Source organism: Stegostoma tigrinum, chromosome 23 (genome assembly GCF_030684315.1).
Source record: "Stegostoma tigrinum isolate sSteTig4 chromosome 23, sSteTig4.hap1, whole genome shotgun sequence".
Lineage (NCBI taxonomy): Eukaryota > Metazoa > Chordata > Chondrichthyes > Orectolobiformes > Stegostomatidae > Stegostoma > Stegostoma tigrinum.
This window is the reverse complement of record NC_081376.1, coordinates 37490267-37512866: the sequence shown is the minus strand read 5'-3', so window position 1 is coordinate 37512866 and position 22600 is coordinate 37490267. Positions and strand designations below refer to the sequence as shown.

The 22600-nt window shown below is 38.7% G+C and overlaps 1 protein-coding gene across 1 annotated transcript in view; it reads right to left on the bottom strand.

Moving 5' to 3' along the window:
• The window catches only part of LOC125462383 (dynein axonemal assembly factor 5-like), a 105624-nt gene that overhangs the window by 28107 nt on the left and 54917 nt on the right, over window positions 1–22600 (bottom strand). Inside the window, exons 5-8 of the mRNA XM_048552399.2 lie at window positions 22287–22519; window positions 19197–19409; window positions 12906–13049; window positions 5871–6039 (exon numbers count right to left, since the gene is read on the bottom strand). Coding sequence (XP_048408356.1) covers window positions 5871–6039; window positions 12906–13049; window positions 19197–19409; window positions 22287–22519 — 759 coding nt within the window. The remainder of the gene's footprint in view (window positions 1–5870; window positions 6040–12905; window positions 13050–19196; window positions 19410–22286; window positions 22520–22600) is intronic.

Sequence of the window (22600 nt, the reverse complement as noted above, 5' to 3'; positions counted from 1 at the left end):
TGATTGTCCCAACCAGGGCCTTGATTCACCTTCAAGTGGAGGAAGTAAAAAGGAACGAACAGGAGTATAGGAAAGTTACTGCTTTGAGCAGTTAAGGCCATGAATCCAGAAGGCTGTATCACCTACTTGATGCCAAGGTGAACACATCTGCTCAGGGAAGGACAGGAATTTTCAGTGGTTTGGGAAAGATCCAGTCAGTATGTAGCACACATGTACCAATGATCTAGGTATTACAAGGAAAGAGATTCTATTTAGAGTATAACTAGTTAGGTATAAATCAAAGAGCAGTACCTCAAGGGTAATAATCTCTAAACCAAAATGTCAATGGACAGAGGTCATATCAGACTATTGCAATGAAAGGTGACTCAAACACAGGTATAAGAGAAGTAGATTCCAGTTTGTGAAGCAAAGTAGGGACTGCACTATTGGGGATTGCCTCTACTTGAGCTTTGCTGGGACTAATGTTCTAACAAAACAAATTATATAACTAGACAAGTAATGGGATAAGGCATCAAGCTTAGTTAGTGGAGAAAACCACAGGTAGAGTCATGGCAGGACAGCAAATTAGTCATATTGGAAATTAAGGTGAGAGAATTAGCATGGTGTGACAGAAACAATAAACCTAAGAATGCACTAATAGTCATGAGTAGTGTTACAAAATTAACAAAAAGGTAAAATGAGAAGCTTTCTGAGTGAGCGTAGCATTTGTAACAAAGTATACAAATTGATTGTACATCGTGAGCAATGTGACCTGATAACAATTATGAAGGTGCAGCTGCATGATGTCAAGGAGTGGGTTGTGAACGTCGGGAGAAATTACATTCAAGAATAAAAGGCAGTGAGGTAAAGCCGGAGGACTAACACTGTTAATTTATGGGTAACATTGGTCCAACAGTGACAGATTACTTTGGTTCAAGACATCATGTTGTGGTTTTATGTAATGTGACAGAATTAAGTAATTCCCTCAGAATAAAGACAGCCTTGGGAAGCAGCAACCAAAATTTGCCTAGATTTTGTATCCAGTTGAGAGGTAGAACAGTGAGTCTAAGATTAGCATTTTAAACATGACAAAGGACAACAATGTGAACATAAAAGCTGAGCTCGTTGAAGTAAACTGGGATACTGGACTGCAGCACTGAATAATACAGATGCAACAGAAGGTATTTCGTATATTTCGTGGTACTCACAACAAGTGTATTTCTACCATAAAGAAAAATTATAAAGGAACAACTCACTATCCATGGTTAATGAAAGAAAAGATAAGAAAACATCAAACTTGAGGAAAAAGCTTGTAGTTGTGCAAAGGTGAGTGCAAGGTCAGATGATTGGACATAACAGAAAATTAAAGAAAAATCATCAGGGTAAAGGAATTATGAATGAGAGGAAACTAGACAGACATGTGAAAATGGGTAGGATAGGTATGTGAGAAAGAGAAGACTTAAAGTTAGTGCTGCTTGGAGAATGAGAATGGAGAGTTCATACATAAGAGAATGGAAAATGAAATGAACAAGTATTTAGTTTCTGTCTTTATAATACAGCCTACATAAAACATTTCAGTAATAGCTGTAAATTGTGACATGGAAGGGAGAGAGGAGCTTGATAAAATTACAATCATCAGGGCAATGGTACTGATCAAACTGAAGGATCTACAGGCTGACAAGCACCGGGTCCTGATGGACCTCATCCTAGGGTCTTAAAAGAGAAGCTAGTAAGACGCTTTCTTGTTAACTTCCAAAATTTCCAAGATTTTGGAAAGGATTCCAAAAGACTGAAAATGAGCAAATAACACTCTCTATTCAAGCAGTAGGATGCATTAATTAGGAATCCCTAGGCCATTTAGCTGGCCATGGAGTTAGAATTGATTATTGAAGAGGTGAAAAACTGGGCATTTAGAAAAACTTACGGTAATTGGAAAGAGCTGACATGGAGTTTTGTAAGGGAAATTATGTTTACCCAATTTATTGAAGTTCTTTGAAGGAGTAGCAATATGGACGTACATGGAATAGTGTAGGTTAGATGGGCTTGAGATCGGTATGACAGGTCGGCACAACATTGAGGGCCAAAGGGCCTGTACTGTGCTGTAATGTTCTTTGTTCTATGAGTAATAAGTGCAGTTGGATAAAGGGGATCCTCTGGATAACTATGTTTACAGCATGTCACAAAAAGGTGGTATACACATACAGCAAGTAATTAGAGCAGCTAATGCAATGCTATCCTTCAACATGAGAGGAATTTAACATAAAAGGAAGGACATTATGCTTTATTTATCACTAAGACAGTGGGTACCCCCACAAAAACCAGAGAGCTGCAATATTCTAGGCCAATCCTTCATAAAAGAGAAGACTAGACAAAGAGCCCTCAAGCTGAAGAAAGCTCCTCAGGTCTATCACATCCTGCCTGATGGTATTAGTCCCATCTTCCCTCTCTCTCTCCGTAAGGTCTGACATTATATTGTAATGGCTGCACTTCCTTGGTGGGTGAACTTCCAGTGTTGAGGTAGACACCTCCCTGTTAGTCCCATAAGTAATACTGAGAGTCACCTCTCAGGAGGAGACTTACAGCCTCTCATACTGAGAATCACTAGCCTCAGTATGGAGCCCCCAGGAATGGGGAGGATCTATGGCTCTTGTACACCCTAAGCATGACTTCCATGATTTGCCAGCACAGGGTCAGCTGTGAGACTGTCCCAGGCCTGATATCCTGCCACTGAGCTGATGGCCAAGTGTTGCATCACTGAACACTGGAGATTTTAACTGCACTGCCCAAAGGCTAGGGCCATGGTTGGCCAGGTCATAAAAGGGAGTACAAGAAAACACATTACACTGGTGCAGTGGAGAATCAAACACCCGGAGGGAACAACATCTCTTTGAAGTGAACAGTCACTTCAGAAAGCCATTTACATTCCATTATGGGAAATGACATAATATTGAACAGGGTGGGTGAGGCCTCTTCTGGAGTACTGTGCCCAGTTTGGACCCCCCTGCTATTGGAAGGACATGTTTAAATTGGAGAGGGTTGAGAAAAGAATTACCAGGATGTTGCTGGGAATGGAGGGTTTGAGTTATAAACTGTTTTCCACTGGAGCATAGGAGGTTGAGGGGTGACCTTATTGAGGTCTATAAAATCATGAGGGGCGTAAATAAGGTGGATGACAAGGATCTTTTCCTTCGGGTGGGTGAGATGAAAAACTGGGGACACATTTTTATGATGAGAGGAGAAAGATCAAAAAAGAGAGGGCATGAGGGGCAACCACACCCCCGCCCCAAACACACACACACACACACACACACACACACACACACACACACACCCCCAAGTAGTAGATACAGACATAGTTATAATGTTTAAAAGACATTTGGATATGTACCTGAATAAGAAAGGTTTGGAGGGATATGGACCAATTGCAAGCAGGTGGGACTAGTTTATTTTGGGAACATGGTTGGCATGGGCTAGTTGGAATGAAGAGTCTGTTTCCATGCTATATGATTCTATGGCACTGGTGAGACCATATCTCAAATATTTGCTAAAGTTTTGGTCTCCTTATTTAAAGCAGGATTTATAAATGTACTCGAAGCAATTCACAGCAAGTTTACTGAACTGATGCCTGGAACAAGCAGACTGTCAAAGCAGAATGACAACAAGTAGGACAAATTGGGCTTGTTTCTGCTCGAGTTGAGAACAGCAAGTGGTGGGATTCAAGAGATTAAGATCCTGAATGGTCTGGACAAAGCAGATGTGGAAAAAGAGTGCATCCTCTTGTGGTCAAGTCCAGAATACACACGGCAGGGTCAGTAAAAAATGCAGAGGTCATCCTTTTGTGGAGAGAAAGCAAAATTCTCTCTCAGGACCATGCAGCATTGGAGCAGTATGCATCAGAAGGCAGTGGAAATGAGGTCATTGATTTTTTTTGTGTGCAATTAAGCTCGTTTGTTCTTTTAGAACAGACTTTTCAATTCAAGCACACATTAAATTAAAATGAACGCAATTGTTCAATTAGGATTAAATTGAAAAGACATGAAGCAGTTGTAACTTATGACTCATCAAAAGAACTGAAAAATAAAGTTAAACTGAATGTCAGGATACTGGATTTGTTTCAAAGTAACTGCTTTGAATACTGGAAAATGAAACTAATAAAATGGAGATCCCATTACAAACCATATGAAAGAAGCATTGCTGGTGGATACTGGAAACAGGAAAGTATTCAGGTGAATGCAAAATTTGGATTTATTGGTCTGGCAATGTAGTAATTCAGGCATGGGCGGAGATGCTAAAGGCAACTAAAAACCAAAGCAAGAACTGCTGATGCTGGAGTCAGCGATAACACGGCGTGGAGCTGGAGGAACACAGCAGGCCAGGCAACAACAGAGGAGCAGGAAAGTTGATGTTTCGCGTTGTCTGAAAGTTGACGATCCAGTTGATCTGAAACATTAACTTTCCTGCTCTTCTGATGCTGCCTGTCCTGCTGTGCTCTTCCAGCTCCACACTGTATTATCTGAAACCCAAACAAACAGTCTTTCTTGAATGTTGTAATAATTGGTGAAGCCCGAGTGGAAAGGAACTACCTTTACTCATAGAATATATCGGCTAGTCCAAGCCCAGGACAGATAGTTCGACAGACCCATCCTTGGGTCTGCTTTATGCTTTTTTAAAAAATTGAACCAATTTTTCTAATCAACCTGTTCAGCCATGTGACTACACTTCTGAAATGGGTTTGATTTGAACCTGGGCCTTTCGGTCTCAGGGTAGGGACTACCTCTGTGCGTCAAGTGGGCCAAGTCTGCTTTCTAAAAGGGCTCAGTTGAATTCCAGCTAGACAGGCCATTGCCTGTTACCAGGGGAATCCATACTCAATGAACTCCACAGGGAGATTAATTAGTGATTCCCCACTGGCCTCAAAGAGGTTGTCATAAATGTGAGGTTAATTTATATTAGGCAGAAAAAGATTAGAGTTAAAAGACCATAAAACTGAGCTTTTACCATCTAAATCCCACTCCCCAAATCATTTGAGAGACCTGTTGTGGGAAGGCAAATAATTAGGGTGCAGGTAATGGCAAAGTTCTTATTCTACTTATGTAGGAGTCTGATCAGTATAATAATTCTTGGAATGAGAAAAATATCTTCTGAGGGAAGGTGGAACAGATTTGGCCTATATTTCACAGAATTTAGGAGAACTAAATAGTTCTCCTAAATTCTGTAAAATATAGGCATACCCTGAGACCGAAAGGCCCAGATTCAAATCCCATCCATTTCAGAAGTGTGTAGTGACATTTCTGAACAGGTTGATTAGAAAAACAGGTTCAATTTTTAAAAAAAAAAGCATAAAGCAGAAGAATTTAGGTTATCTGATTGAAGCAGATACAATTCTAAATGATTTGACAGGTTAGATGAAGGATATTACCCCTAACTGGACAGTGTAGAATTAGACATCACAGAATAAAGGGTTGGTCATTTAGGAGTGAAATAAAGGGAAGTTTATTCAGTCAAAGGATTGTGAATATTTCTAATTCTCGACCCCAGAAATCTGGCGGCTCAGTTATTTAGCATATTCAAGGCTGGTAGATTTCCAGATAAATGGACATTTCAAGTGACATGGAGATTGTGTGGGGATGTGGTCTTAAGACAGAGACAGATCAGCCATGATCTTATTAAATGGCAGAGCAGGAGTGCGCAATCAAGTGTCCTACTCCAACTCCCAGGTCACACTTTTGCCCACTGTACAGTGTTTTATTTAAGGATACAGCTTGACAATCTGAAATATACTACGTCTTCTCAAGTATACAAAAAACTTCACTTGCAACACATGTAAAAAAGATACATAGCCACAATATATCAGTAATGTAAAATCTGGCTGAGCAATTTATATTTCTTACCTGATTGAGTTATAATAGTTTCAAACTGCAAGTGCTGCACAGAGTAGCTAGTCCACTGGTGCTGTGTGTTGGCCACCCATCCAATCAGTTGACTCATATGTTGTCTGTACAGATGCAAAGAGTCATTGAAGTTCTGTGCTGCAGCCAAGGAAGTCAAGGTCTTCTCTACCTGCAACAAGTTCACATTCTTAACATGTTGCAAAATGAACCTAACAGCTCACTGCAATGGCATAACTAATTCACTAGAATTAAGTAGACAATTTACAGGAGACTTCTCACCACAGACCCAATGTGCCTACTACATCTGATATCTATTGCCAGTAAACAACTGGGTGTGTCAAGTTCCAATATTTGAATGAATGATGCCAAAGCTCTTCCTTGTGACAGCTGCAGAGTCAACAGATCAGCGCAAAAGAAGAGGATTTCAATGGAGAAGCAATCCTGCATCATAGCAGAGTAGAAGAAGAAATGAAACAAACTTATGTCTACATGAGCTACAGTTTACCTAGACAAACAGAAAGAAGTTAAGGACAGTATTAAGTTGAAAGCAGAAGCATATAAAAGAGGCAAAAGTCAGTGATGATAGCTTCGAAAACCAGGATAAATTCAGAATCCAGCAAAGGACAACTAAAAAGAAAACAGAGAAAGAAAAAAGTAAACTAGTGAGGAATATAGAAACTGACAACAGAGACTTCTTTAAACATATGAAAAGGAAGAGAGAGGTCAAAGTGAACATAGGCCTCTTAGAAAAGGATCGGGGAGGCAATTATAGAAGACAAGGAAATGGCAGAGGAGTTAAACAGATGGCTTGCATCAGTTTTACGGCAGATGATACTTCAAACATCTCATTGATCCTAAAGCATATGGGGGAGGAAGTACCATCACCATCACTAAGTAAGTAGTAGTAGACAAACTAATGGGGCGAAAGGGATAAGTCCCTTGACCCTCGGGGCTTACATAATTGAATCCTAAATGACTTAGCTACAGAGATAGTGGACACATTCATTGATTGTAATTTTCCAAAAATCCTTGGATTCTACATAAGTATCAGAAGATTTTTGGAAAACTGCCAATGTGATAGACCCACTCAAAAAAAGGCGGGGGGGGGGGGGGTGTACAAAAAGTGGTTAACTATAGGCTGATGAGCCTAACAAGTATTATTGGAATCAATTATCAGGCAGTTAATAATGGAACATTTGGAAAATCATTATCTTATCAGGTGGAGTCAGCATGACTTCATGAAAGGGAAATCATGCTTCGGAGCACTTAAGAGTTTTTTGAGTAATTCTCAACTGGAGTGGATGGACGGGAAACCAGGATGTGTGTTGTATTTGGACTTAAGAAGGCGTCTGACAAGGTGTCTCACTAAAGTCATAAAACGGTGTTGGAGCTAGCACACCCATGAGCAGTGAGCTAGCTAATGAGCCAGAAACAGAGACTGGGGATAAGGGGATCTTTTTCAGATCTGTTACCCATGACATTACAAAGGGATCAATGCTGGGACCACAACTGTTTACACATGATGTTAATGATTTGGAGGAAGGAAACAATTGTCCTGCTGCCAAATTTGCAGATGTCACAAAAATAACTGAACAGGCAAGTTGTGAGAGGGAAAGAAACAGATTACAAAGAGATACTGATAGGTTAAGTAAGTGTGCAAAAAGGGTATAATGTGGGAAAATGAGAAAGTGTTCATTTTGGAAGGGAGAACAAAAGAACAAGAGTATTATTTAAATGAAGAAAAACTGCAACAGACTACAAGGGATTTGGGTATACCTGTGCACGAAACACAAAAAGCTTGTCCATAAGTGCAGCAGGTAATCAGGAAAGCTAATGGAATGTGGGTTCTTATTTCAAAGGAGTTGGAGTAGGGAAGCCTTGTTGCAATTGTACATGGTGCTGCTGAGACCATGTCTGGAATATCATGAGCAGTTTTGGTCCCCTTATTTAAGGAAAGATATTATTTCATTGGATACAGTTTAGAAAAGGTTCACTGGGAATGACCCTGGTATGGAAATTGTCTTATCAGCAAAGGCCAAACAGTTTGGGACTTTATTCATTAAAATTTAGAAGAATGAGAGGATTCTTAAGGGGCTTAACAGAGTAAACGCTCAGATGATGTTTCCCTTCATGTTACAGCCCAATAAGTACAGATCAATAAGTTTCACACAGGAAATTAGATGGATACATGGAAAAAAAACTGCAATACAGTTAAAGCACAGACAAGTTAGACTAACTGGATGACTCTTTAAAAGAGCCAGTCCAGTCATAATGTGTTGAATGTACCTCTGTGCTAAATGATTCTATGAAATACATTTTATCAGATAGATTGATTTTTGCTTGTACTGGATGCATTGTTCTATGCCCAACTCAACAGCCATCTGTGCCAGCTGCGGAAAAAATATCAAGGTTGAAGTCAGCTCATAGATAAGAACATGCTTAATAACAGTCTAGAAAGGTTTTACTGTACATGCACTTTAAAATGTTTGTTTTAAAATCATAACCTGTGCAAAGAGGAATTCATGCTCATTAAATGCTGTGTCGACATTCAAAATACATTTCTTCTGTCAAAATCAAACACTCCTGTGACAGATATCACATTGTGTCATGGAAGCATAAAACTTGTGCCTTCACTCCCAAGTCAAATAATGATCACCAACTGCTACACCAATGTGATGCTTCTACTTCCCACTCCACCCATCTTCACAGCTTTTCACAGTCAGATTACCAATTTGTGCCTAATTACACAAAATTATGCGTTGTGGCCCTGTGCCCATTAGGGAATGGATGGAGACTGCCCAAATTTATTTCACTTCCAAGCCCTTATAGCAGGTACACAGAACAGACTTCCATCTCATCATTATCGGCTGGGTTCAAAGTCGAGGTGAGAATGAACTAACTGTGCTTCTGAAAACCTCATCTGCTCAACTGTTTCAAACCTTCGATTCGCCAATGATTTTCTACAAGATTAAACCATTCTGTGACATAGGCACATTAGTAATCTGTTACTTGGAGAATATCAGCAACCAGCAGACCTCCCCTATTGTGCCAGGATGCATTTTCCAATCTGTTCTCACATTAGCTATACTCCTGGGTACAGTTCAGTGGGTTGCACTCTCTTCCTTGAGACATAAGGTTGCACATTTAAGTCCCACTCCAGGGACTTGAACACAAAATTTAGGCCAGTATTAGGCAGCCACTGCATTGTCAAAGGTGAAGTCTTCTAGCTGACTCCAGTGCCTTTATTAACATTGGCTCAGCTGAAATTATTAAAACAGGTTAACTTGTCCTTACCTTATTGCCATTTGTGGAAATTTGCTGTGCAGATTGGTTGCTTTGTTTCCTGACATTTTAATAGTAACTAGACTTTAAAAGGTGTCATCTGGCTGTCAAGTATTATGGAATGTTCTGAGGTTAAGGAGTATGCTGGATAAATTCAACATTTCTTAATTTTAAGAAAAGGTCTTCTTCTTAAAGGTCTTTCTACCTTTCTAGGTAGAAAGGAGGAAAGAAACATGGGAAGTGGACACTAATTGTGACATGAAACAATGCTCATTAGAAATCTGATTGTATCAAACCCATTTCACACATAGTACCAACTGCCTTTTTTTTTAAAACCACTTATCTGCAATGGATTCAAAGTTAGGTTCCAGAGTTCAAATGATTTTGCACTAATTCAAGGTCACACAAAGAAAGTTACTTCTGAGAATGTTATCAAAGAAAGGTTGTTACGATGAGAACTACAAAGGTAAGAAATCTTAGCAATTAAGGCAGATCAGTGTTGACCACCGTCTGAGTAGCAGTCAATCTGAAGCTCCTGCATGAGTAAGCACGTTGGTGGACACTTCAAAAAGGAGGCATAGTTTTTCAATGATTTGAGAAAAAGTAGGATTAATTTACAACCCAAACAGGACAAGCTACCTCTAGTTCATAACATAGGTGGTGAAAATTATTTCCAAGTCATTTTTTCAAGATTCTCTCCATGCAAATTAAACAAGTGCATTGCAATTGAGGTGGCAAACTAAAAGTTCAAATATCCAATTCTACACAAGACTGCCACAGTTGATCTTATGTACCTAATCAATGGTTGACTATGGCAACGATGCTGGTCAGCCCCCTTTTGATGAATGGGATACAGTATCAGGCAAGAACGTTAAACGAAAAGGGTAGGCAAGAACCTCCTAGTGTACTTCTACCATGGTTTTTCTATCCTGCTCAAGTATCTCCATTAAACAACTAGACCAAAAAGAGGGCAGTCGCCCGTCACAGAAAAACATGATTTTGATTCAAAACTGAAAACTCTGATTTATTCTATCTGTTCTCCAATCATGTCAGGAAATGGAACAAATTGAAAATGTCTACTTCTTCTCAATTCTTCCCCGTGGCGCCAAAGCTAAGCTAAGTTGCTTCATTGAATTTTTTTTTAAAAGTTCAGAATCAGCAGCTACATTAATTGCTTAGGATCAGAGGCCATTTTTTTTCTGAAATGTTACTAATGACTACACAAATACGCTCGTTCGATTAGAAGCCAGAACATCCATAATCAAAGATATTCAGAAAATATTTGTGAAACTAAAAGGTGCCTAAATATTCATTATTACAACAGTTTGCAAAGATAAATAATTGAAATCCCAAATCACCAGCGGCCCCAACTCCAGAAGCCACCTGAGCTCTATTTTAGTCTTCAGATAGTTGAAATTTGTTGAAAACTCGAAAGAATTTTAACCTAAAAATAAACGTACCTAATACACCATCTGAATAAATTTGAGGATTTCCACTAGGGTCTGAGTCAAATACTTCATGCACCAAATTGTCAAAAGCAATGGATTGAGGTAATTTGTTCCAGCGTCCAGCACCCATTTTCCATTACTCTTGCATGAGAAGTCTCAACAGCAACTTGTTCCCCTTTATATTTGTTACTGAGAATAATTTTAACTTAGACTGAATAGTGATTGAAGAGGCATAAAATGATCTTGTATTGTACAAAATTTTAAGATCTTTGTCAGCAGAAAATGCCTTCCACCCAACCTAGCCATTGTATTGCCAGAGACAAGACCTACCTCACTTGTCCTCTAAATTTCTCTCAAAAATGTCTTCCAACTATCTTTTAAAGTTTGAAACATTCCAATATAATTCTCATATTGTGTTACTCCTACGTTACATTGATGACAACAAAACATACCTTTATTCGTTAGCAAACATTTTGGGTTATCTTGAGGTGGTGAAAAGTGTTGCATGAATTCAAAGGCTTTCTTGCTTATTGGGTCGCTTCATCTCCCTTTAATAGGAAATTCCCCTATTTTCTGAGAGTCCTAACCATTTGTCAATGTAAAGAATTCAGCTCAATTTTTTTTCCAATTCCTCTCAATCTTGAAAACTTCAAAATGACATCACCTCAACGGATTCTCCTTTCCAAAGTAAAAAGTCCAACGTGACCTCATTTTGCTGATGGGCACAAGAATCTTCACTGCTCGTCTCTCAAAGAAAAAATCAGTTAAGAAAATCTGACCAATGCTTTTCATGGGATCTTGTTCAAAGCATTCCAAAATCTTACTACCTTGGAATCTCTACGCTAACACTGACTAATCCAACCAAATAGTGTTTTTCGTCTTTTTTACTGTGCCTTAGTGCTACTTCACAGATCTATCCACAATAAACAGAGCCTAACTTGCAGTAAACTTATTTAATTTAACACATTTCCCATGTGACTCCACACTTTCACACAATTTTACAATTTCCTGGAAAGCGTCTTTTATCTACCCAAAATCCATTCAAAAAAACATGAATCCTTCTGAATTCGTTATTAGTCAAATTGTCAGTTTCACTTGCTGTGTCGACGATCAAGATTTGTACATTGAAATATGTGATCTCCGCGATAATTCCTGAGATAACCTGCTCATAACTGCTTAATTGGAAATATGGAATATTGCCTAAAGCATTCTGAAAATCCATTTACATATTAATGCATTGATCCAATTAACCATATTGAAAATCTCCTGGAAATTTTGCACCCGAGTCAAAAATGGTCTGCTATCCCTCAGTCTACCCCAACTGCTCTTAAACTAGCTACGAACGGTGAAGTTCAAATTCAAGCAAAGCTATAGCAAAGAGCTGGGGGACAAAAGCAAATTGGGGTTTCAATATCCCAATACAATTTGGTGGCACGACAAGGCCATCAACCATAGTGTTAGAACCAAGCAAGATAAGAAATGTGACATTTTTGTGCGAATTAAAGCACATATAATGATGCAAGTGAGAGAGAAAATGCACAGGGACAAACTAATTCTGGCTGCATGATCAACACTGAAGTTTTCATTTCAAAAACATAAAAAGAGTTCGCCTTTTAGGACCAAAAGTCTCAAACTTCTTTGCAGTCAATTAAGTACTTTAAATTTAGTCACTGTTTTAATGTAGGAATCCCAACAGTCAACTTCTGCACAGCAAACTCCCTGCACAGCAATGTGGCAATGACCAGATAATCTGTTTGTGATATTAATTGAGGCATCTACATTAGGCTTGACATCAGGGATAACTCCCCTACTCTGCTATGAAGTAGTGCCATGCAATAGTTTACATCCACTTGAGGGATAAAGGGAGCCTCAATTCGATTGCTCATCCAAAGACAGCACCTTCAACAGTGTGGCTTCACTTTTGCATTGGAATATCCTCTGATTTTTGGATTCAGGTCCAGAAGTGGAACTTCAAGTCGTAACCTCTGACCAAGAGAAAACAGCACAACCAACTGGGAAACAGCTAACATTCAGTGTACCTTGTATTAGATTTAAAAATGTGAACTTAATTCAACATCTTCAACATATCTTCAATTCAAAATCATTTCAACTTATAAAAATCAAACATATTGCAAGGTGAAACTTCAATTATAAAATAAGGTATTTAAAGTTAAAGACAAAGCTAAGAGACAGCAAATGCACTCAGCAATTGATGTTTTGTTTAAGAGAGTTAACCTTTTCAAAACCTAATTTACAGACAGGCTATTCAAATAGTTGATGTGGATACGTTTGCATGTGGTAATACCTTATTTTCAAGTTCTTGATCAGGTGTTAAGGACGTGATGGTCACCAGCACTTTAAGCAGATGCAAACTGATTTCACTGCATTGCTTTCCACATACCGTAATTAGGATCTGCACACAAAGAAGCAGTTGTTCCAAATACTCAACCTACAGTTTCAGAAAGAAGAAAATGAAATAATCAACTCACATTTTTCCACTAGAAATGCACATTTAATTTCATTCTTGTTCACATGACTAGAATGCAAAGGGAGATTATTTGCCTTAAGTAAAAGTATATTGCAAATTTTATTTCAAAGCTATATTTGAATGTTTCACAACATGTTTTCACATATTCAGTAAGTTGCAACTACTCTGGTGGGAACAGAAGCGGGGGGAAAAAACACTTCAGATTATATGCTGGGAACCTACACATTTTCTACAGATCAGCTGCTGCTTCATACAGATCAACTTGTTTCCAGAAGCAGGAGACACAAGATAAAAGTTAAATCACCTTGCTGGCAACAGATTGCTAGTTGGTGAACAGCTTCGATAATGGCTAAAAAGGACCGTTTAAACATCATTTCTGGATTTTGAATTTTTGAATCCTTTATTTCCATTTGTTTGATTTCTGGTGTTAGGAAACTGTCAAAGAATTACTGCTAATTTAAAACGAGATCAGGATTGAGTCTGTGTGACCTTATTGAGTGCAGAAGTACTGCTCCTTTTGTACATGCACAAAATTTTCTCAACTTGTTTAGACAAAAGACACAAATCTATTTTCTCATACCATTTTCTCGCAGGTTGTCATTAATGCAACAGATTTCAAAGACATGGATCAAATTTCATTCAGCTAGACTGCCAGGTGCAAAATTTGGCTGAGAACACAAGGGCAAATACCTCCAGAGAAGACGCTGAACAATTTTTGAAAGGAGTGAGCTCCCTTCCACAACAAAGAATCTCAATTTGCTGTTGGGCTAATCATCATATATTTTCTTTAGCCACCATTATTAACACCTGGCTCTATTCGGGAAAAGAAATGTGTTTCCAGGTAAATTCTATACAATCTATTTGATGAACAAAAAAATTTCCCTTTACTCCCCAAAGAAACAGTGCAACAAATATCAATGTTGGGCAGTAATTCATATTTTATCTTGAGATAGCTATTACACTTACTTTCATTCATTAACCATAGAATTAGCAATTTCAATTATTTTTACACGCAATCAAGCAACAACCGAAGTGCAAAATACTTAAAGAGTCTATCAAAGAATAAAAAAGGCAAAAATAAAATTGGAAAAGAATTTTAAAAAATAGTAAATGTAATCAGTGGTAACAATCTTTTCTTTAATGGTGGTGTCCAGTTAATACCTGTGTGCGGTGCCAACTAAAACCTGACAAAGGCGCAGTATTAACAAGTGGAAGGAGTGTGTGTTAGCAACAGTCTGCCAGGGATATTAGTCAATACTAATGAAGAGAAGTAGGGTATGCTTGCCAAATAATTTTAGACCAGTATCCCTGGATCTAAAAGGAATCCGGATTGTATGGGAGGTCAAAAGTGAGATAGTACAACTATCTATACAAAGACTTAAGTGGCAAAGCTACAACAAGCAGACAGGTGGTTAAAGACAAAATGTGATTGTGAATGTGAATGTGCAGTATCATGCCATTAACCATGTGATGACTGATAAACATAAACACAAATCCGACCATGTCTTGGTACAGTGTTTCTGCATTCCCTATTGAAAAGGGAGGGGATGTACATGTCAACTGAAAGACACAAATGCACAAAATGATCTTTGTGCATTAAAATGGATTAGTTTACACCCAACAAAAAAGCTCGTTCTGATACAAAACACATTTCACTTTCGTGAGTAGAAATTATGCTGTGTTTTTCAAATGTAATTTCCAAAACATAAAACACTGTAAAGAGATCTTCTGCAGCTCTCAGTCGACAGAAGTGTCGCTCTTTCCCTTAGTAATCAACAAGGGGATCAGCAGTTGAGCTAAGTAACACAATCTATGAGCACCAATTTAACTGATCTCTATGCAGGTCAGTATATCCAAGAAAGGCAAGGCAGGGGCAAGGAGGGCAGGAATTCAAACTAAGAGTAAGTTAAAAATAACAAAAACAGAGACAAAAATGGGAAGTTGGCAAAGTAACAATGTGCTTAATATATTTTAATCATCAGTAATAACAGTTATTATAGCAGTAAAGATACATATGGCATCTGAAAGGCATTATTACAATAACAGCAACAATACTTTAAATGCCATAGCTTGGGGCTGCTTCAGTAAATCTGTATCTCTGTGAAGCTATTAGGTCAAATAGTTGAGATATAACTTATAAATGTACATAAGGAATGATTTACTCAGTGAGAAGTAGACCTTGGATAGCAATCTTTCTCAGTAGCATTATTTTCATGAGAAATAGAGACTAAGTATGTGTAAGTTTGTAATAACCTTCTCACTGACAGCTAGTGCCTGGTTACTCTAATAACCAGTTCCAAACAAACCTTTCCAGAAACCACCAACAGCCTCCCAGTGCTTTTCATTTCTTTGCTTGGCTTATGGATGCCAAATTAATACACTTGTGTCACATCAACAGTTGAGAGAATAGATGGAAAATGAAGGCTTGGTGGATCTTTAAGCAAATTGTGCTTAATAATGCAAAGCACTTTACATGAATTATAGTACTATCCATTCTAAAGGTTACTGCAAGCATAAGAAAATGAATTTCCCACATATACAAGGTAAATTTCTCAATGTCTAAAGGTTCAAATACCACTACGTTGTCCAAACTCACAAGCTTAACTGGAAACAATCATTAAAGTGTACAGAGGACAAATCATGAAAACATTACTGCTTTAATTTTTTTGCTCAAATTGGCTGCAATTACTGTCATGCAATGTACGGAACAAGGAAGAAATCAGCATACTGTAAGCATTTTAATCAATTAATTTGTTGTTATTTTCATTTGTGACAAACCTTTCAAACAATCTATGCATTTAGCATTAGCTGAATTACCAGCGACACTATTTCACGTTCATAATACAGCTTTTAAATTCAATGTAAACCTTCAGATACAAAAATAATTACTGCAGCATTGACAAAAGCACAAGTGTGTTTGGGCTTATTAATTATGTTTCATTATTAATTGGATTATTGATGGATTTAGCAATGACTGAAAAATCTAAGACTAATAAGGCAGTCAAAGCACTGGATGGTTATAGCATGAGGGGGCAATTTGGGCCATCATGTCATGCAACTTTCTGCAAGACCTACTTAGTCCCATTCACTGCATATGCACACCACCTCCACCCCCCAGCTGGCCAAAGTCTTCTTCAAATAGTTATCCAATTCCTCTCTGAAATCCACAATTGAATCCACCTCCACCACACACTCAGCCAGTCCAATTCTAGTTCTTCAGCAGGCTATCAAAATGTTCTTCTCAATAGCAGCTTAAATTTGGTTTCTTTGGTTTTCCACATTTTGGCCAATTGAAACGGTTTCTCCTTGTCCACTCGGCTCAGTTTCATGATTTTTAACAATGACTAAGTCTCTTGGATCAGAACAAGTTTGGACTAGGTTTTTATCATGTTCACCGTAACTTCTTTATTTTTGGACTATATGCACTTATTTATAAAGCCGAGGTGTCCAGATACTTTATTAATCATCTTCTCAATCTGCCCTGTCACCTTGAACAGTTAGTACATACTTGCACCAGAATCTTCTGTTCCTGCAGCACTTCTAGAATTTTATCCTTAGTCCCCACTACATCTCCTTGATAATCGTACCCGAATGAATCATTTCACACATCTAGACATTAAATTTCACCTACCACATGCTTGCTCATTGTACCAGCCTACTTCCTCACGAAATCAGTCACTATCCTTGCCACAGTTCCAAGTTTTGTGTCATCTCCAAATTTTTAAATTGTGCCCCAAATGCCTAAGTTGAGATCCATCAGGAACATCAGAAATAATCAGTCTTCCTATAGCATACCCGGAGGAACCCCATTATACATTTTACACCATTCTGAGAAGCAAGCGATCATTACTATTCTCTGTCTTCTACCACTCAGCTAATTTTGAATTTCTTCTTACTTATTGCCTTAAATCAGGAACAGAAAACGTGAACTTGTAATTTAAGTCCTCAAAGAAAAGCTTCACTACAGCCACCACAATAGCAGAGGAAGTGCGTGCCAACATACACGGCAGCAAACTTTTAATGATCTAAATTTCTTCCTTTTTGTTACTTAAATAAACCGATCATTAATCCATGGGTAGCTAAAATAGTGAGAATAACACATTCAGTTCTCGCCGTCCTACTGTTCCATGCCCACATCTCACGAAGATGCTCATTTTCTCCAAAGCAGTTCAGCTTATCCAATTGCAACACTCGTGAATTTCTATTAGTCATTTCTGGTTCAAACTCACAACAAGTCTGGTATTCCATAATCTCAATATAGTGAAAAACAGTTGACAGCAACAGATAAACCAACATAGGTTTATCATTCTGAAAACACTAGAGAGAGGGTACAGAAAAGATTTACAAAGGAATGCTGCCAGGACGGAAGAGTTTGAGTTTATAGGGATCGGCTGAGTAGGCTGGGAATTGGATCTCCTGGAGCTTCAGAGGCTTGGAGGGTTAGGGGTGGGTCAGTGGTGGTGATAGTGGCTGTGCTTTGGCTTCATAAAAGTTTAGAAAATCATGAGGGACATGGATAGGGTGAACACCCATGGTCTTTTCCTAGGGCAGGGTAGTCCAAAACTACACGGCATAGGTTTAAGGTGAGAGAGGAAAGGTTAAAAAGACGCGAGAGGTAACTTTGTCAACACAGACGGTGGTGCGTGTTTGGAATGAGCTGCCACAGGAAATTTAAAAGGCATCTGGATGGGTATATGAATAAGAAGGGCTGAGTGGGATATGGGTGAAAAGGTGGCAAATGGGACCAAGTAAGATTGGGATGTCTGGTCGGCGCGGATGAGTTGGACTGAAGGGTCTGTTTCCATGCTATATGACGCTATGATTCTAATTGCCTGCTGTTTGGCACAGTATTTCTTCTTACCATTCCATCTTCTAATGACCACAAGATATGTGTTAGCTTTTGTACCAAACATGCATAGCACTAACCTGTACATATCAATCCACATCTGGTCCTGCTAACATCCGGCAAATAAACAGACAAACATACAACAACTAAATTAGAGCTTCAATACATCACTGTTTTACTCGTTCACCAATCCTCCTTCTTTTGTTCTGATTAAATGTCAAAGATTCAAAGCATTAACAAACTTTCTCTCCACAGATGCCGCCACTCCAGCTGAGTATTTCTAGCATTTCCTGTTTCTGTTCTATGCTTCTTTATCACAATTTTTAAATTGATTAAAAAACTGCATTGTTATCTGACACAAATTAGTCAGACTTCCTAAAGAAAGAATAATTGTCTTCATCTAATAAAAATCAAAAGCATATCATATGTGCTTACATCGTATGACAGACTACAGAACAGCAAAAGATCAGGCGGCATTTGTACAGAGAGAAATAGAGCTGACCTTGTGTGTTGGAAACTTGGTATCAGAATTGGAAAGCTGAAATGTAGTGGTTTTTAAACAAGTATAGAGGGAGGGAAGTGAGGGCAGGAAGGAAATACAAAGTCAGCACGTATTGATTCCGCTGTTTGCAGTTCTTCTAGACCTCTCCTTTACTTCTTTTCTAGTCCCATTACTTGATGACCATGGAAACGTTACAGCACAGGAAATGCCATTCAGCCCAGCATATCTGTGTTGACTGAATAAACTAGGAACACATTCCAATCCCACTTTTTAGCATGTATTCTGTAGCCTTGCGAGTTACAATGCTTCAAGTGCAGATCCATGCTCATTAAAGGAGCTAAGGGCTCTTGTCTTTCACCTCATCGCAGAGATTTGCCATTTGTTCTTCCTTGCCTCTGATCCCATTCCCCCAACTTTATTATCTCAATTCTTTCTTGAGTATATGTTGCATATCTAACCTATGAGTTCTGATAAAAGGACCTCAATATGACATCTATCCACGGATCATTTCTGTCCCCTTGAGTATTTCCAATATTTCTGCTTTTCCTCTTTATCTTCCATAACTTGGGTTTTTAATGTAAATGAGAAAGGAACTGAGTAAATGTGGAAGTGAGACCTCCTGTGCATTTAAAGCATCTTCCACCTTTATTTCTGATTTCCAGTATCTACAAAGTTTTGTTTTCGAAGAGAAAAAAAGTAACTATGAGAAAAATACTGGCCAAGATTTTAGCTGACAAACCTTAACTCTATTAACATTTACCTTTTGGGACACTTGGCATGTGTCAGGAAGAGCCAGTGTTGCTCCAATTCTCAGCAGATGTGGATGCAGCACTTGTTTTGAGCTACCTCTAATGACCGCACTGAGAACCATCAGGTGAGCAGTGCAGGCTGACTTCTCGAGTGTTGTCAGAATCAATTTCAAAAAGACTTCGGGATCCACAAAAGTTCCAATCAGCTCTGCTGCCTTTACAGACTGAAATGACAGAAGTATTAAGAAGTCAAAGGTTGGAACTGGAACCTGGAAACTGGAAATCACCTGATATATTTCAAAGTACATTCCTCAAAAGTATTCAATTTTCTTAAATTGCAAATGCCATAAAATTACTTACAAAGCCCTACAGCCAGCGAGTGGCAGATGGAGTTTATTTTGATTAATGTGTGGTGTTGCATTCTGGTAAGGCAAACCACGGCAGGACTTACATACTTAATGGTAACACTGGGGAACGTTGCTGAACAAAGAGACCTTGGAAGTGGAGTTGCAGATAGACAGGGTGGAGAAGGCATTTGGCATGCTTGCCTTCATTGAATATAGGAGTTGGGATGTCATGTGGCAGCTGTACAGGACATTGGTTAGGCCATTTTTGGAGTAATGCATACAATTCTGGTCAGCCTTCTATAGGAAGGATGTTCTGAAACTCGAGAGGGTGCAAAAAAAGATTAATAAGGATTTTACCAGGACTGGAGGGTTTGACTTAAGGGAAGAGGCTGAATAGGCTGGTGCTTTTTCTCCAGGAACATTGAAGACTGAAGGATGACCTTACAGAGGTTTATAAAATCATGAAGGCCGTGGATAAAGTGAATAGACAAGGTCTTTTCCTCGGGTGGGGGAATCCAAAGCTAGAGAGCACAGGTTTAAAGTGAGAGGGGGAAAAATTTAAAAAGGACTGGATGGGTAACTTTTTCCATGCAAGGGTAGTGCGTGTCAGGAACAAGCTGCCAGAGGAATTGGTGGAGGTGGGACAATTATAACATTTAAAAAGGCACCTGAATGGGTGCCATGAATGGGAAGGGCTTAGAGGGATAAGGGCCAAATGCTGGCAAATGGGACTAAGTCAAATTGGGACAGCTGATTGGCATGGATGCGCTGGACTGATGGGTCTGCTTCCGTGCTGCGTGACTCTATGACTCAATTCACAACTCTTCAAATATCAAAGACGACCATGTCCTAATGCAGCAAAACCTGGACAACAGCCAGCTTGCACTGTCAAGTGAAAAAGTAACATCCACAACCATACAACTGCCAGGTAATGGCCATCATTAACAAGATTGATTTCAATTACTAGCCCTTGACATTCAATGCTATTATCATTGCTAAATCCTCCACTATCAATATTCTGCAGGGTTACGTACACTTAATAGCAGCAGCCTGTACCACCTACAAGATGCAGTGCAGCAATTCACCTTCCAAACTCTCAAAACGAAGCATTTGGGAAAAGAAATACTATTCAATAACTTGCTTGTCGTTAAGTCCTTGCAAAAAAAGTTTAAACAATGAATTCAGATGGGTTCATTCTCTTGAAAACTACAGGAAGAACCAAGTTTACTATAACAGAGAAGTACAAACAATATAATGCAGACTAGTTCAGCAGCTAACAGATTGCAAACATGGCAATGCAATATGTTCTGTGTATGTAAAAAACAATACATCAAAATAAAAGGCATTCAATGTACGAAGCTACAATAATTCATATGTTAGAAGCATTTCCACATAGGAATTGCTCCTGGTTAAATTGGAAGAATTATTCTCCTCTACCGCTCTATCAGTAACACATGGGCAACGAACTAGGCATCTGGTATGACAAACAGTCTTGGCAAATAAAAATATTATCTTGTGATTGGGAAGCTGCTCTTGCAAAAAAAATTTACATCTGGTAGCATTTATGGCTACTGGGTTAAACTATCATTTTTTACCTAACATACATCACTGTCAAAAAGCCCAGTAGAAGCATTTTAAAAACTAGTGTTAAATTGAAGCTTGACAGTTACTGCATATCACGAGTGTTCGTCATCCTCGAGAAAACAATGCAGTACCAGAAATCACCCCTTAAGGCAGCAGAAAAAATTAAACAGCAAATGCTTATAAAACAGAACAGCTTTCAAAATAGAGGAATACAAGTCAAACAAACTGTAGATTGCTCAGCAATTAAGTTGTAATATTAATACCTCAAGTGATATTGTACAGTGAAAAAGTTGAGAATTGTACCCCTAATTATCTTCATTCCAGCATTGGCAGCGATGCCTATCACTACTTTGGCTCTGAGCTGTGGAATTCCACTCCAAAACTTTTCCAAATCTTAACCTCATTTATGAGATTTAAAAATTCATTCAATGCAAAATTTTATTAAAAACACTTCCCTCTGAGCGACTGTTTGCAAGATGTTCTCTGGGTAGTCTACTGGCTAACTTAATTCTGAGATGCTGCTTGGCCTGCTGTGTTCATCCAGCCTCACATTTTATTATCTTGGAATCTCCAGCATCTGCAGTTCCCATTATCTCTGGCTAACTTAATTGTCTGGATAGCTGATTTGCAATGCAGAGCCAATCCAACAGCATGGGTTCAATTCCCACACCAGCTGAAGTTACCATGAAGGTCCTGTCTTCCCAACTTCATGCTCAACTGATGTGTGGTGATCCTCAAGTTAAATTCATTATCAGTAGTCTCCCTCTAATGAGAGAGCAGACCAACAGACCACCGGGGACTGTGACAGTTTTACCTTTATGCTGATTACTTGCACAGAATAATACAACACAGGACGAGGCTTAAACACATTAAAATCTGTACTGGCTGTTTTGAAGAGTAACCCATTTCATCCCAATACCCACTTTTTCATTTACCATGTACATGCTCTACCTTCTTCTTCAAAATATTTGTCCAATTTTCTATTAAAGACCTTTAATTAAGTTTATATCCACAATCCTCTTCAGCAGCACATCCCAAAACCTAACCATACATGTAAAACTGTTTTTCCTCATACCCCTTTTGTCTCATTTTACTAATCCTGTTAAATCTGTGCGATAAATATTATTGAAATATTGTTCATAAGGGAAAGCAGCAGAAGAAGCTACATACATTCTGAACCACAAGTGTCTCTTCATCAGAACATGATCGATACATGGTACTGAGAAGCAGCTCCATGTGCTGTGTGATGTGATCTTCAGCATGGAGCAGCAACACAGTCAGGAGCTGTGATGCTTTAACACGTGTTGCAGGAACCCAGTCAGTCATGTCTCGACTAACAGCCGGCAAAATTTTGGACAAGTTCCGAAACACCAGCTCTCGGCATCCAAGACAAGGTCGTTCCACTAAAAGCAAAAAACAAAAATCCAGTCTAAGTGTCACTGTTGGGACATAACCTGGAGGGATGAAATAATGGTTAATTTTTA